Raw genomic sequence first — 14,710 nt, 5'->3', positions numbered from 1 at the left:
ATACTTTCTTAATTCTAAACTGGTTTGTTTAATATGATTTAGTTTTAGAATGAATAATAAAATGACCGAAGGTGGGTGCGAAGAATTTGTTGTCTTATTCAAGGTAGAAGTATAGAAAAAGAATACATGGACATAGTGAGAGATTCTCGCATACTCTGAAAAATGTTTCTCCCAGTTGGCTAATATGACGATATTCCTATCCCCTCCCTGACCTTGCAAGAAAGTATTGACCAACATCTGAGGACCAAAATATCAACCCATGTTGACAATTAAATTTCCCCTGTCAATATCTACGTATTCTTCATCAAATGGTAGAAGCAAGGCTACTCTACGCAATTCCGCGGTTGACTGTTTCTTAAATATAGACTAACAATACAGTGATCTAAAGGATCCCCTGCTCAGGGGGGGGGGGGGGGGGGGATAAAAAATAAGAGGTTGGAGGGAAAAAAAATGTATAAATTAAGAAAACTGAAAACATTTTTTCCATTTCCCGGGGGAAACTAAAAAAATGTGTGGTAGGAGGGATAAACCAAATAAAATATAGAGTTCTTTAATTATATTTCCATTTCCCCCCCCTACTTTGTGAGAAAAAAACTAGGGGGGGGGGGGGGAATTAAAAATTTTGTAACAGGGGAAAAAAATAAATCTTGTGCAGAATATACACCCCTGTCTAATGGTCAAGTCAATGGCTGATAAATTGACTGTTGACATGTTAGTTACAGCTGAATTCTGTCTATAATACGATGCGAATTTTTTTTATATCTTAAACTATAAATGAATTACGGTAATTTCATGCTTGAATATGTATAATGATTATATGTTCTTAAACTATAATCTACTTAACTAAACCAGTCAAATACTCTCAGACTTAAACGAATTTAAAATTAATTCAAAAGCAAAATATACCACATTCAAAGATCTATGTAAAAGTTACTCTACGGAGAATCTTTGAATTATGTTATTGATTGATTGATCCCGGCGCGAGTTAGTTTATAATCCGTCAGCTGTGCAGAGTAAATATAATATACAAGTTTCAACTTACTACAACTTCACTCAATATTTACTAGAAAACATAAAAATTTAAATTTTTCTAATGATAATTTTGTGATATTAAGTATATTTGGGGAAAGTACAAAGTTTTTACTTTTAGTTTAAGAAAAAACACCCATAATATGAAAAATTGGTACTTGTACTAAAACTTAATCTTAAGGCACAGTGCCTTCGAAGGTGCTTTGACTTTAGTGTCAGAACCTAAATTGGGACATAGTGCATTTTATTACCCTATGTTAGGTAACTTCATTTCACTTTTCAATAAAATCTAAAATGCAGCGGTTTTTGAGAAAATTAGATTTAAAAATTTCAAGTTCAATTTTCACTCACTAGGAGTTACCGCATAATCATGACAAGAAAAGCAAAGATTATTTATTTAAAGTTTTGAACAACTTTGCTTTTATAAAGTCAGTCATAAAACCTCTCTATATATGATCTATTTAAGGCTGAATTTCCGTGACCTTAGCAAAGCAATTGATAAAAATGACCATTAATTAACTCACTTCAGGAGTGGTTTTATGAAGAACTTTATGAAAGCAAAGTTGTTCAAAATTTTAATTAAATAATCTTTGCTTTTCTTGTCATGATTATGCGGTAACTCCTAGTGGGTGAAAATTGAACTTGAAATTTTTAAATCTAATTTTCTCAAAAACCGCTGCATTTTAGATTTTATTGAAAAGTGAAATAAAGTTACCTAACCTATGGTAATGAAATGCACTATGTCCCAATTTAGGTTCTGACACAAAAGTCAAATCACCTTCATTTGCACTGTGAAGGGATAAATGATCTTATTTTCTTACATAGCCAGTCGCGTGGCCTTTAGCTTTGAGAATTATTTTAAATCATTCTAGCCGTTGAGGAAATCTTATTTTTAATTTTGAGGAAAGAAAAACAGCCATAACAGGAAAATTAGAACTTTCAAAACCTAATATAAGGGAAAATTATCTTTTTTTCACATCTTTTCTCGCCATTCGCGTGAAATCGAGCTTTATAACTTTTTATCAGTTCAGCCGTTGAGGAGATCTAATGAAACATAATACCCACTTATGAAAGAAAATAAAAAAACATTATCTCCAATATATAAATACTGTATACCTATCACATATGATATTTTTTGAAACTTTGATTTGTAGAAGATGAAGAAAATGTAGCTTGGTAGACTTCAGAGACAAAGCGGAGATTACTAGAAATAATTCCCAAAATAAATTTACATTCAATCAACGTGTCCCGGATTTTTTAATTCGGGATGACCCCTTTGTTAGATGCAAGTACAGAAACAATCCGGTGTTTGTTGTGCCGTGGGGTGGTATGCTACTCCCCAGATGATGATTCTAGGTAATTTTTTTTTTTTGGGGGGGGGGCTGAGGTCTGTTTACCGGTTAAGTATAAGTTTCCAACATTTTTTTTTTTTTTAAATATCAACACATAAAATGATTGCAACATTGAAATGTGTTAAGTTTACTCCAAACATAACAATAACCTATGTATTGGTGCCTTTTTGAATGACATTTGATGCTTATTAAAATGTTTATTTTGAATAGTGTTCTTGTAACTAACTAATGCCAAAAGTAAATTTTTTTATATTTTCTTCATTTACAAACCTATTTATTTATTTTCTACATTTAACTTTAAAAAAAAGTACTCTTAACTTACTATATGTAATTTATCTATTTATTTGAAACCAAGAAGATGTTTTTTTTTATTAGGTACAAAGATCACTTGAATGTAGAGCATCGAGTTTATTATTATCTGTCATGGATCATAGACAAAACAGTCGAGGAGAATTGCAAGGTGATGTGATTTATTTATGCTAACTTTTAAATTAACTGAATAGTTTTATTACGGAGAAGCTAAACTTTAAGAATCAAGTTATGCGGCACTTGGATTAGAATTTACCATTTTTAAGTGTTATTTTATATTTTGTCCTTTAACATATTTTGTAAAATGATATAGACTACATTTTTAAAAAGATACCTATCTAAATCATTATGTGTAAATAAACTGCTGTTTAAGGACATAGGAAATCTTTTATCTACCGAAAAGTACATATGCATATTTTTTACAGGAGGAAATAGATGCTCAGACCTTAAGCCTACCAAATCTTACCATTACACCCATCCACAAGATAAAGAACCCGCCGACAAATGGCTGCCTGCCTTCCACTTCGTCTGCCATGTCCAGTTCCACCACCCCTCCCTTCATGAAAAAGGTATGTTTAGACATGTGTATTGGTATTTACAGTATTTAAAGAGCCAAATCTAGAAACTGTCTTGATAAGACATTTTTACTACATTTATTGACTATTTTTTTATTAGTGTTTGCATTTCGTTTTGCGCTACAGTTTTCGCCGCGTATCTCGTGCATATCAAGATTCAAAAATCCCTTTCGACTAGTATAAATCTTATCAATTCTTAGAAGAATGATTTAATTTTGAAACTTTATACCTTCCTCAGAAGTGAAAATATGTGATGTAAAAAAATACCTTTCAAGGATCCAGTGATGAAAATTACTTTAAAAAGGCAAAAAGTTTGTTTATATTTCTTTAACGGACACTTTGGTCCACATAGAATTAAGCAAATAAAAAAGCAAAACATTCTCAAAATATAATTTTTACAGGAAAATGGCTGGGGTACCGGAAGCGCCATCAGCGAAGAGGACGAATCGCCGGTGTTGTCCGTCTTTCCAATAGTCTCTTCGGCGAATCAAACCACTGAGAGACAAGCGCTGAGTCACAGCAATGGAGTTGCTACGCTGGAGCGTGCAGGATTGTCAATATCACAAAGTGCCCCCACAAGATCGGATAGTATTAGTGTTGATGATTCTATTAGTGAAAGTCTGGGAGTGGATATTATTGAAGCTAGATCTGCTAAAGAAGAAATACAGGTGATAATATTATTATTTGAAAAGTTAGGTACGTCGCTTCGAAAGTATTAGGATACTTACTTACTTGTTTACTTGTATGTGTTTTCTTCGGTAAGCTCGTAAAGCCATGATGAAGAATTCAGTCTCTGCTGGTTAATTTTTTCTCGCTCATCCACTGAACTAGTCTTTTTTAAAATTTTGTCACTTGTCTGATACTTTTTATGTCACTTGGTAATGAGTTCCAAATATCTGCCGTTCTCACTGTGAAAAAGTTTTTTCTAGTTTCTAGGTTAGATCTCTCTTTTATTATGTTTAAAGAGTCTGTTTGTGATCTTGTGACTGTTCTTTCTGGGTTTATTTCAGGGTGCCTATAATTACACTTGACATGTCCAATATTTGTGATTAACTTGTGCATCTGAATAAGATCGAACATAAGTCTCCTTTTTTCTAGACTCCAAAGACCAAGCTCTTTCAGTTTTTCAACATAATCTTTACCTTGAAGTCCAGAAATCATTTTGACAGCTTTAACTTGTACTTCTTCTAAAACAGATATATCATTGACCTGCCAGGGGGACCAGGCTACACTTGAAAATTCCATGTGCGGCCGGACATATTGTTTATACAACCTCAAGAACACTACTTTGTCTCCAGGGAGGAAGGGAGGGGACAATGGATCGAATATTCATATTTTAGGAGTCTCAGACTTTGGGGACTGGCTTAAAGGGAATGTGCATGAATTTAGCAGTTTCTGACTGACTTTGGGGACTAAAATATGAATGACGTCACGAGAAATCATGCAACATGACGGGGCATTCTTATGCTAACTAGCGCAATAATAAAAATGTAAACAATAAACAAACAGACAGAAAATTTTTTACTTTAATTGTTTTAAAATCATAATGAAAAAATAATTATGGAATATTTGTTTGCAGTTATGATTATAGAAATTATTGTATTTATTTTTTTTAAATTAATAATTAAATTGCTTTTAGATATCTTTCATTAATCAAATTTAAAATAAATTAGTTATAAAGTAGCTACGCTAATAGAATATATTTTCTGCTGTTGATTATAGCTCAGTGTATGGCAACATTAGAAAGAAATACATACACAAACAAGCGTCTCAATATACACACACATTTCTGAATAAAAATTTAGTGACACGTGGCGATTTTTGGTTTCATTTTTCAAATGTTTTATTGACAAGATATAATATAATATTTGTATCCTTTTATATATAGTAATACGTTTTTTGAATGTTGATATAGTTCTCCATTTTAGAGGGCATTACATTACAAGATAAAATTTAGTCTAGTGATGATTTTATAAAAATTTTAAAAGCGAAGCTTTTTATAATTTAAGGGTCGGTCTGTCCGTACGTCTGTCCATTACGGTTAGCTCATTTTGTTAAATTAAACAGATTAGAATTGTCCTATCAATTTTAAACTTTACATGATGATTTCTATAACAATTAGGTATGACTTGAAAACCGAAGCAACTCTATAAGAATCTTTAATATTTTTCAGATGAAATCTTGTGTAAAATGCAAACAAGCAGAAAATGTGATACTGCCTAGGTTTCCAGGAGAACAACAAAATGGTTACGGTAAATATACATTTTTTATCAAAACAAAGTTGACAATTACCAAAGCATAGAAATTTAAATATTAAGAAAATATGTTGTAATTAATGGAATGTTAGGAAGGGAAAGACATACAGATTGAAATTTTTAATCATACTGTACCTTTGCCACTAATTATTAACAGTTAGAAGATTGCTTTTCGGTTATCATTTCATTCTTATCAGGTACCTAATTTTGAGAAAAGTAAGGGAATAGTGAATAGTCCCTTACGTAACATCGCCCCATATGGGGCTATTCTTCGTATTTTAAAATGGCTTTTTATAGGTTATTTTAGGTTAGGCTAGGTTAGGTTAGGTTATATTGGGTTAGATGATTGGCCCACAGGGTTAGGTAATGGCCCGTTGGGTTAGAGCCTCCCGCAGGAGCTATGAATAGGAAAAAAGCTACTGTGAAAAATACGAAGAATCGCCCCATATGGTGCGATGTTACGAAAGGGACTATATCCAAAAGTAATGTCCAGTTATGGTTTTAAAAAGCGAAGCTTTCTATAATTAGGGTCGGTCCATACGTCCGTCTGTACGTCCGTCTGTCCGAGATAGATAGCTTTTATTCGTTAATTTAGGCATGTTAGAATTGTCCTATTGATTTCAAACTTTGCATGATGATTCCTGTAGTAGTAAGGTACGATTTAGGAAGCGTAGCAACTCTATAATCATTACCAGAATGTCCGTACGTCCATTTTAAACATGTTGATTTTTCTACTTTTTTAACCACAAATTTTTATGTGATCTAATTATCCGTTTGATCTGATTTTTGGTATATTGATTCCTGGAACAACAAAGAACAATATTATAAGCAAAGCAACTCTATAATCAAGTCCTAAAAGTGTAAGTATGTCCATAAACATTATGCTGTATCAAGCAGTTTATCAACAAATTTACTTACAATTTTGCTTCGAATCTTATACTTCTATATTCTGATTATTCAGTTCAGACACTATACAAGTGTTAATGTCCGTTTGTCCTACCGTTTTAGTGCTTCGCTTTTATGGATGTTGTCATCCTTGTTTAACTAGGTAGCAGTAGGTAATAATTTCATTGGTATTTATATTAGTTCCGAATTAATATTTTTGCCTTTCAGTAAAGCCTATAAATACTAAAAAAAATATTTATTTCAGATGACTAACAAAGAGAAAATTAGCTTTCCTGAAAGAAGATGTTATTGATATGGTGCGAACGTGCAAGAAAGAATTTAAGTTACATCACGGAGGGTATCTGCAGCGTGTAGGGGTGGTCCGTAGTTTGACATTTACATAATTTTATTTTTTTTAAAGCGAAGCTTTTCTATGATTACGGTCGGTCCGTCCGTACGTCCGTCCATCCCTCAGTCACAGAGAGTTAGCTCTTTTTGTTAATTTAAACAGGTTAGAATTGTCCTATCGATTCCAAACTTTGCATGATGATTCCTGTAATAGTTAGGTACAATTTAGAAAGCGTAGCAACCCTACAATCAATACCAGAATGTCCGTACATCTATTTGAAACATGTCGATTTTTAACTTTTTTGATAACAAATTATCCGATTCTTCAGATTTTTTGAAAACTGATTCCTATTATACAATGTTATAAGCAAAGCATCTCTATAAACAAGTCCTAGAAATTTAAGTATGTCCTTAAACAGTATTATCTATTTATGCAGTTTTGCAACAAATTTACTTACAATATTGTTTGTACTGAAGCATTAATATTCTGCTAATTCAGTTCAGGGTAGCCCCTTTCGTGACAACACCCCTTAAGGGGAGTTTCTTTGTATTTTCACAGTAGCTTTTCTCCTATTTCCAGCCCCAAGCAATTTTGAAAATACGACGAATCGCCCCTTAAGGGGTGTTGCCACGAATGGGACTATACCCATAAATCATTTTTGATTCAATTGTTTTATATTTACCTAACAATTCTATTGTGATATGATATATACATATATGTATTATTTAAGTAGATTTTGTAGTTATTTTATTAATTTTTAATACAATTGTTTTAACTGATTCTTGTTTATTATTTATTACGATTTAGAAACCATAAAAACTGTTACTAGAAAATCTGTACGTCCATTTATAACATGCTCATACACATATAGTAAGCTGCGCTAATATCCAATAAAAAGTAGTAAGTTTTGTTTATTTATAGCTTAAGAATTTGGTTACCAATCCGATTAAGTTCTACATTTTAGGGAAGATGCATAAAGGTCCTGAAATCCTTTTAGACTGTTTTTATCATTAAAATCTTAAGATGGTTTTATGCTATTTTTCTACGCTAAATTCTAAAACTAATATTCCTTAGTAAATGAATTGCTACCAAGTTCTTTATCTTGATAATCAGAGGCTATTAGTAAAGTAGAATTTGGGGGATGGTGCATTTTGAATTAAAATTAATTAAAAAATGAATAAATTTCCAATAAAAGTTGCACTATCAGAAATACTCGTTTTATCTGGAATTATCTGGTTTTTCAACCTTAAAGTGTCACAACTATAAAATTGAATTAATTGCCCATTGTCCCCTCCCTTCCTCCCTGCTTTGTCTCTGTAATGAAAACATCGAGAAATTTGATTCTTGTGGGAAGGTTCAATTTCATGAAGTGCATTTAATGGTTTATCTTATTCTTGGGTTAATCTACTTTGTCCAATTGATTATTATTTACGTTTGTTATACAAAATTAGATACTTTTTAAGTTGCATATACCACAAGATTCTTGGTATTAAAGTCTTATCATTATAAGATAAAATAATCATTGCTATAAAAGTTGTAAATGTACTAGGTACCTTATAAAATTATAATTAAGATAAAAATGAATGAAAATAGTTGTCCAATTTATGACAATTGACTAAACATTCAAAACAATCTTTTAATTATCAGGAAATGGCTGATGACAGTATGGGGTATATGGAGGCTAAAATAATTACTATACGTGTGGAGGGCCAACGACAGGGTGGCCGCAAGATGTACAAGTGCTCACTTTGTCCAAATATCAAGCCCTGGCCTACGGTATGTAAAAATACTTAACCAGAAAGCAGGCCCTGAATACCAGGGGTGTATATTCTGCACAAGATTCATTTTTCCCTGGCTGGCAAATGTTTTTTTTAGTACTCTTTATTTTATACACTTCAGTCACCCCTCCCACATATTTTTCAGGTTTTTTCCTTAAGGAGGGGAAAAAATGTTACTTTTCAGTACTCTTTTTCAAATTAAAAACAACAAGTTTAAAGCCGGGTTGAGCCAACTGAAAAATCATGTATCGCATCGTTTTGATGACCTTTAGTGGCCAATCAAACAGGAATGAATCCTATATTGTTTAATTTTACTATCCGCGGAAAACTGTCCATATGACGATGCGACTTCCCTTTTATGACATAAATATGACTTATATTTTTAAATGTGATTACTTTAATGAAAATCATGAATAAGCAGAAGTAAGATAAACTAGTTCTTATTACACTATTTAAGTTATCTGGATATCTTCTAGCCTTTTCGAAAATCTTGAGTTTCTCATAGTTGCTAATTTTACTTAAGCCTCTCCATGATATTTTTATTCCATTTTATAATAATTTCATAGACCTTCCGTAAAGTTCCTCGAAAAGTGCTCCCCATCACCCTTTTTTCCTAATCCGTATAAATCTACCTAACCCCAAAAAAATATGTTAAAAGTTAGTTTTTTTAATAGCGCACTTATTTAGGTTCACAAGGCAGAACGTCACCGTATCACCCACATTCCCCTGGCCTTTAGAAAGATGTTCCAGTGTCCCCAGTGCAAGGAGAGATTTATCAAAGAGAAGAATGTTAAACGCCATCTTGATTCTGGCCTTTGTCAGGTAATCAATTCAAAAGCGGTACTTGTTCTTAGATATCCTGTTTTGTTTACTGAACACTTTACTGTTTCTTCTTATTTTAAACCTGTTAAAACTCATAAAAGACTTATTATTTCGTGCTCTAAATACATCTTTTTTTGATATTCGAATTATTTAGTTTTCAAGGTGCATTGTAATTGTCAATGTATACAGTACATTTAATAATATTTCTCTTTAAAAAGGCGTGGCGGTATCCCATTCCTTTGAATTTTTTACAGCATTGTTTTTAATTAAAAAGGTGGTAAATAACCGTCTATTTACTGTCACAAAGTAAACATTTTAATGGATAATGTATATATTTGATGTTTCAATATGGTTTAGCTTTACAATAGTCACCTCTTCATTTATAGATCTGTTTATTATGATAAGAAACCCACCTTTTCGTCTTACATTAAGAGGATTGATGATATATATTGAAATAATGTACTTCTTTATCTCAGGGCCCTAAAGATCATCCATGCACTGTGTGTGGTGAGGTTTTCCAGAGCAAGTTTGATCTTCAACTCCACGAAGAAAGCCATGAACAGCTGTTGAAACGCCACAGGTATTCATTCTATCCTAAGATGTCTTGTGTAGTTTAATTCAAATAGGCTACAATTGGTAGGTATTATACAAGGATCTTGGGAAATAAGACAATGAACGATAAATTCTTATTCTTTCTTATTGATGATAAACAAAATTACCCCATCTAAAGATTAAAATTGTTGGTTCAAAAGTTAAAAACAACAAATCTGGTTTAAAGAGCGAATGAGAGAGTGTTATTATAAAATTTTGGTACCATAGTTATTAAAAGTTTACTATTCTCTCCCTCTATGTTAATACCTTAAAATCAGATTTGATTTTAAATTCATGACTAATGCTTTTCGCTTTAATAAAGATAAAATCAAATGTGCTGTAATGTTGTATTTGCTTCTTTAAGAAAGGGGGTTGGGGGGTTAGTAGTACCTAACCTAACCTAAAATTTTTTTTTTTTTTTTTATTTAGATGTAATACAATAGGAATAGGCTTATGTACTAATTTTTAAGAATCTAGCTCAATATTTAGACCATTTTCCTCACTGTTTAAGTTCAGAGCTGAATCTTTAAATCATTTTGGGGGTGCGCCAAATCGGGGTGCGCCGAATTCCAGCCAATCACAGCACAGCATTATATGATATGCCGCGCTGTGATTGGCTGAAATTCGGCGCACCCTGATTTGGCACACCACTAAAATGATTTAAAGATTCAGCTCAGATGTAATTACGCACACCTCCCCCCCCCCCCCTTAAACAAAATCTTCTGCAAGTAACGGAGGCAATCATACTTGTTTTGTTTAGATGCCGGCTGTGTGGAGCCAAGTTTAACAAGATGAAGTATTTAAACAAACATATTATGTCTCACAGTAACAGGTTAGAACAGTAAACTTTAACACAGTAATATTATATAAGATCCTATGAAAATTCAGTGAATAGGTAAATGTCTATATTCCTGTAAGAATTTTATTTATATTTTGCACAAGGTTTAGAAATTTAATGTTCCACATTTTTAATCTCAAGATTTTACATAAATTTTCTATGTAATATTTTCCCATCCGTAAAAAGAAATTATGTCTAGTTTCGTATTATATCCAGTTCTCTACGAATATAAAAATGTACAATCATAAGATTAAAACCAGTTTTTTTGTAGCTCGTGCCTTCGGCATCTCGGGGCTAAAAAAAACTGGTTTTAATCTTATAATTGTACATTTTATATCCGTGGAAAGCTGTTTATAAAACTATGCGAGAAATAACTATTTTTATATTAAGGAAACCATATAAATGTGATATATGCGGCAAATCATTCAAATCAGAGTACTACGTCAAAACACACCGCAACGCTCACTTTTCCGACGGCAGTATGGGCGCGGCTATGCTGCCGCCAAATGCGGCGGCGCTCATGGCCGCTGGCGCGGATATGTTTGATGATGACGATGATCTTGACATTGAGGAGCATCTTGCTCCGGAGATTGATTTGATTGAGGAAGAAGGGGAGGAGGGAATGTATGGCGGCTTAGATGATGAAGGTATGTTGATCTGTTTATAGGGAGATGTTTGCGAAAAGTGGTAGTTTTAATATTTTGTATTTAAATTAGTTGTTTCGCCCCTAGTCTCTATAAGAGGGTTTGGGTCGGAGGAAGTTTATAAAGCTTACCTGAAAAGTACAACTAATTTAGACTTTTTGATTCCTATATCTTTAACTTTATATGATAGGATTGAATGCACATTTGATTTACATTGGAAGGCATTGTACAAAATAAAATATCACTCATAGTCATGATAGAGACAAATCTCACCAAGAGCCAAATAATAGATTATATTTACTCTTAGGTGGCAGAGTGGATGATGATTCTGGATTAGTTGGTGATGACGATGACGAAGAAGTAGGAGCAACAGGTAAAATCAATGATTGCTTGTGGTAAGGTTAGACTCCCAAATGGTGCAAGCGAGAAGTCCAATATCTTTGTTGTTCTTGGTCCGTTTTTCAAAATTTTTCTGTTAATTTTTGTGTTGGTTAATATTAACTCAAAATAGAAAATATATCATTACTATGAATAAACACAATAAAAAATGTTTTTACCCAAGCCATTATTTAAATCATTATGATTCAAAAGTTGTTAACCTTAGATTAAAAACTTTTATTTGTAGGAATGCTCCAAGACGACGAAGTTGAAGACGTAGAGGTTGGTATCCCAGGTCAGGCAGTGCTTACCTGATTACAACAGAGATTTTAAGGCGCGAATGCATCTATTTTGATTTAGAAAAAAGGCGCTGACAGTAGTCAACAAAGAAATACCAGTGCATAATGTATATAATATATTTAAAAAATAATAATTTAACATAATGTAATAGTCTTTTGAAGCGACAGGGTCATTTATTTAGCAATTTTATTGAATTCCTGTCTATTTTTTTTCTTATAAAATAACAAACACCCACCTCGCCTTGTTGATATCCCACAGCTAAGAAACATGGATACCTATTTTAAGCTTATGATTAAAATTGCTAAATATTAACCCCTGTCCCTGGTAATTTTTTTTTAATTAAAAGTATTCACTACCTCTCTCTTCCTTTTGTACGGTACGTACATTATACACTCTTGTATGCAAAGCAGACTTGAAAATATGCAATATCAGACTCTAAAAAGATGCATCACTTTTAAAATAATTTTTCTTCTTATAATATAATTTAATTCCGCATTTTGTTAGCATCTATAAAACTTTTCAAGCTTTATAAAAAATAGTGTTCTTCAATTATAGAAAATTATTGTAGAAAAAACACTGTTTCACAAAAAAAAATTAGAATGTAAATAATCACTAAAAAGTCTTGTGTTAAAATGATTATATCTTAGTTATATAATGTAGTCAAAAGAAATTTTACCAAAGAATTGCACGTTAAAATGACATAGTTTTTGTTAAAACTTAATTTTGTTCTCTAAAAGAGTTTTAATTTTAAAATAAGAGCTTGCTTGAACCAATAGATTCAACTAGAATATTTAGAATATAAATTGTAAAAAAATTGTACATATATCAAACACAGCTAGAATTTTATTTCGACTTATTAATATCTTTATATTTCTTGTTAATAGTAATATTGTTCAAAAAAATTGGAATAATTTACACCCAAGCATAATATAAATTCTTCGATATGCTTAAGTTGATAACCTTCTCAGTTGGCTATAATTTAAATATGTAACTTGACATAATATTAACTGCTCAAGTATTTGTTTGCATTTTTAAACATTCCAAATTCAAGTTTCATGTTTTATTAAAATATCTGAATCATGGAAAGAAAATGAAGTAGCGGGTTTCGTAATATTTTCACAGAAGCTTTTCTACTATTTCTAGCCCCTGTCGGGCCTATTTTCTAACCCGGCGGGGCAATCATCAACATTTACCTAACCTGACCTAAAATAACTTATGAAAAGCGACTGTGAAAATACGACGTAACCCGCTACTTCATTTCCTTTCCATGATCCAAATATCCTTGTTTCATTCAGTAATAGTTGATATATTTTCTTTCCTATTAGGTAAAAAATACAATTTTCAAATCTGCCATGAAAAAAAATCAAACCTATATTTGTAAAACAAAAACATTCCACCTCTTTAAAGATTTTTATTTGACTGAGCTGTATTTGTAGCATATATTAATATTAGTGATTTTGAATTCTATGCATTATATATACCAGTGTAAGCTAAACTTTATAAATCAGCCAATAAAAAAGCTTATTTTATTAAATTGTGCAATGTTACAACACATCTATTCATTTGATTTATGTTGGTACTATTTTACCAAAAATTGCCACCAATTTTTATTTCTCTTAATTGTGCTGATTGATTGATTAAGTACAATTTTATTGCTTAAATTCTTCAGACTGTACAAATGCTAGAAAATAACATTGGCGGCCGAAACTCACAGTCCACTATACACCACACTTGTCATATTTACCTAGTATTGTTTGTTTATTAATTTAGTTGAAATTTTAATTGTTAAATTTTGTTAATCTATTTGTCGGGTTGATTATAAGCTGTCAAAATGCTATGTCTAGAATGGGTCAATAAATAAGTTGTAGGGGGCTTATTAGCCATTTCAAGGTGTCCTCAAATGTGAGTTTACGAGGTGCCCAATTAAATCTTCCCACCCTTTTACAACAAGGGTTTGTATATCAAAAGTTTCAAATATAGTGAAGCTTGTTTAAACAAAACATTTTGACAGTAAAACATAGTTTTTTATTGCTGCGTATTATAGACACCTTTCTGCGGATAGTGAAATAAAAAATGATAAAACTAATTTCGGTTTATTAGCCTGAGTGGCCGAAGGCCTTGGTCAAATATACCGGAATAAATTTTAATGTGGAAAGTTTTTGTAATACGTCACGATACATGATTTTTTAGTATGGCTCAGAACTGGTTCTTATCCAGTGGAATTAAACTGGATTCGTTGGAACCATACTGGAAATAGTTAATCCATTTATTTATTCGTTAACTGGAAATATTTCAAAAATCAGGTTTTTATTATCCACTCTTGTTGCATTTGTGATTTTAGTTTTTAATTTTGATATACCTTGTTTTAGTTTTTATAATTCTATTAGGTCTTGGTGATTGGAAAATTTTGAGCTTTAAGGAAGCATACCAAAAAAATTTCATGCCTTTATTTATGAAAGCTACTTGCATTTTTGTTATTTCTTATGTATTATACTTTATTGTGATAGTATTAGATCATTTTTATTTTAGAATTTAAGGCTGCTTATTTATTAGCAATTATTTAATATTTAATCATCTTTAATGGACAAATTACTTATAAATAGTT

At 31.7% G+C, this 14,710-nt stretch overlaps 1 protein-coding gene and 2 long non-coding RNA genes across 4 annotated transcripts; all 3 read left to right on the top strand.

Moving 5' to 3' along the window:
- The first annotated feature begins 40 nt into the window (after nucleotides 1-40).
- On the top strand, nucleotides 41-13,179 carry LOC145322573 (uncharacterized). Of its 2 annotated transcripts, none has more exons than XM_080164697.1 (12): nucleotides 41-103; nucleotides 2,184-2,385; nucleotides 2,757-2,841; nucleotides 3,116-3,259; nucleotides 3,667-3,933; nucleotides 8,402-8,530; nucleotides 9,220-9,354; nucleotides 9,831-9,934; nucleotides 10,706-10,777; nucleotides 11,174-11,430; nucleotides 11,735-11,800; nucleotides 12,053-13,179. In XM_080164697.1, the coding sequence occupies exons 2-12, from the start codon at nucleotides 2,297-2,299 to the stop codon at nucleotides 12,118-12,120; spliced, it is 1,416 nt and encodes a 471-aa protein (XP_080020823.1). In that variant the 5' UTR covers nucleotides 41-103; nucleotides 2,184-2,296; the 3' UTR covers nucleotides 12,121-13,179. The 2 variants fall into 2 exon arrangements, with proteins under 2 accessions (XP_080020823.1, XP_080020832.1); XM_080164706.1 differs by having other exon boundaries at nucleotides 49-71.
- Nucleotides 5,174-7,056, top strand: LOC145310993 (uncharacterized). Its single transcript, XR_013876707.1, has 2 exons — nucleotides 5,174-5,517; nucleotides 6,671-7,056. It is a non-coding gene; the product is annotated as an uncharacterized LOC145310993 (long non-coding RNA).
- Nucleotides 13,180-13,548: 369 nt separating the features above from the next.
- Nucleotides 13,549-14,272, top strand: LOC145322640 (uncharacterized). The gene is made up of 3 exons (XR_013880778.1): nucleotides 13,549-13,681; nucleotides 13,791-13,916; nucleotides 14,150-14,272. It is a non-coding gene; the product is annotated as an uncharacterized LOC145322640 (long non-coding RNA).
- The last annotated feature ends 438 nt before the right edge of the window (nucleotides 14,273-14,710 follow it).

This window comes from Acartia tonsa, chromosome 1 (assembly GCF_053477335.1).
Source record: "Acartia tonsa isolate MP-2025a chromosome 1, ASM5347733v1, whole genome shotgun sequence".
NCBI classification, from domain to species: domain Eukaryota; kingdom Metazoa; phylum Arthropoda; class Copepoda; order Calanoida; family Acartiidae; genus Acartia; species Acartia tonsa.
The sequence above is the reverse complement of the archived record's forward strand: the minus strand, read 5'-3'. Positions and strand labels throughout refer to the sequence as shown.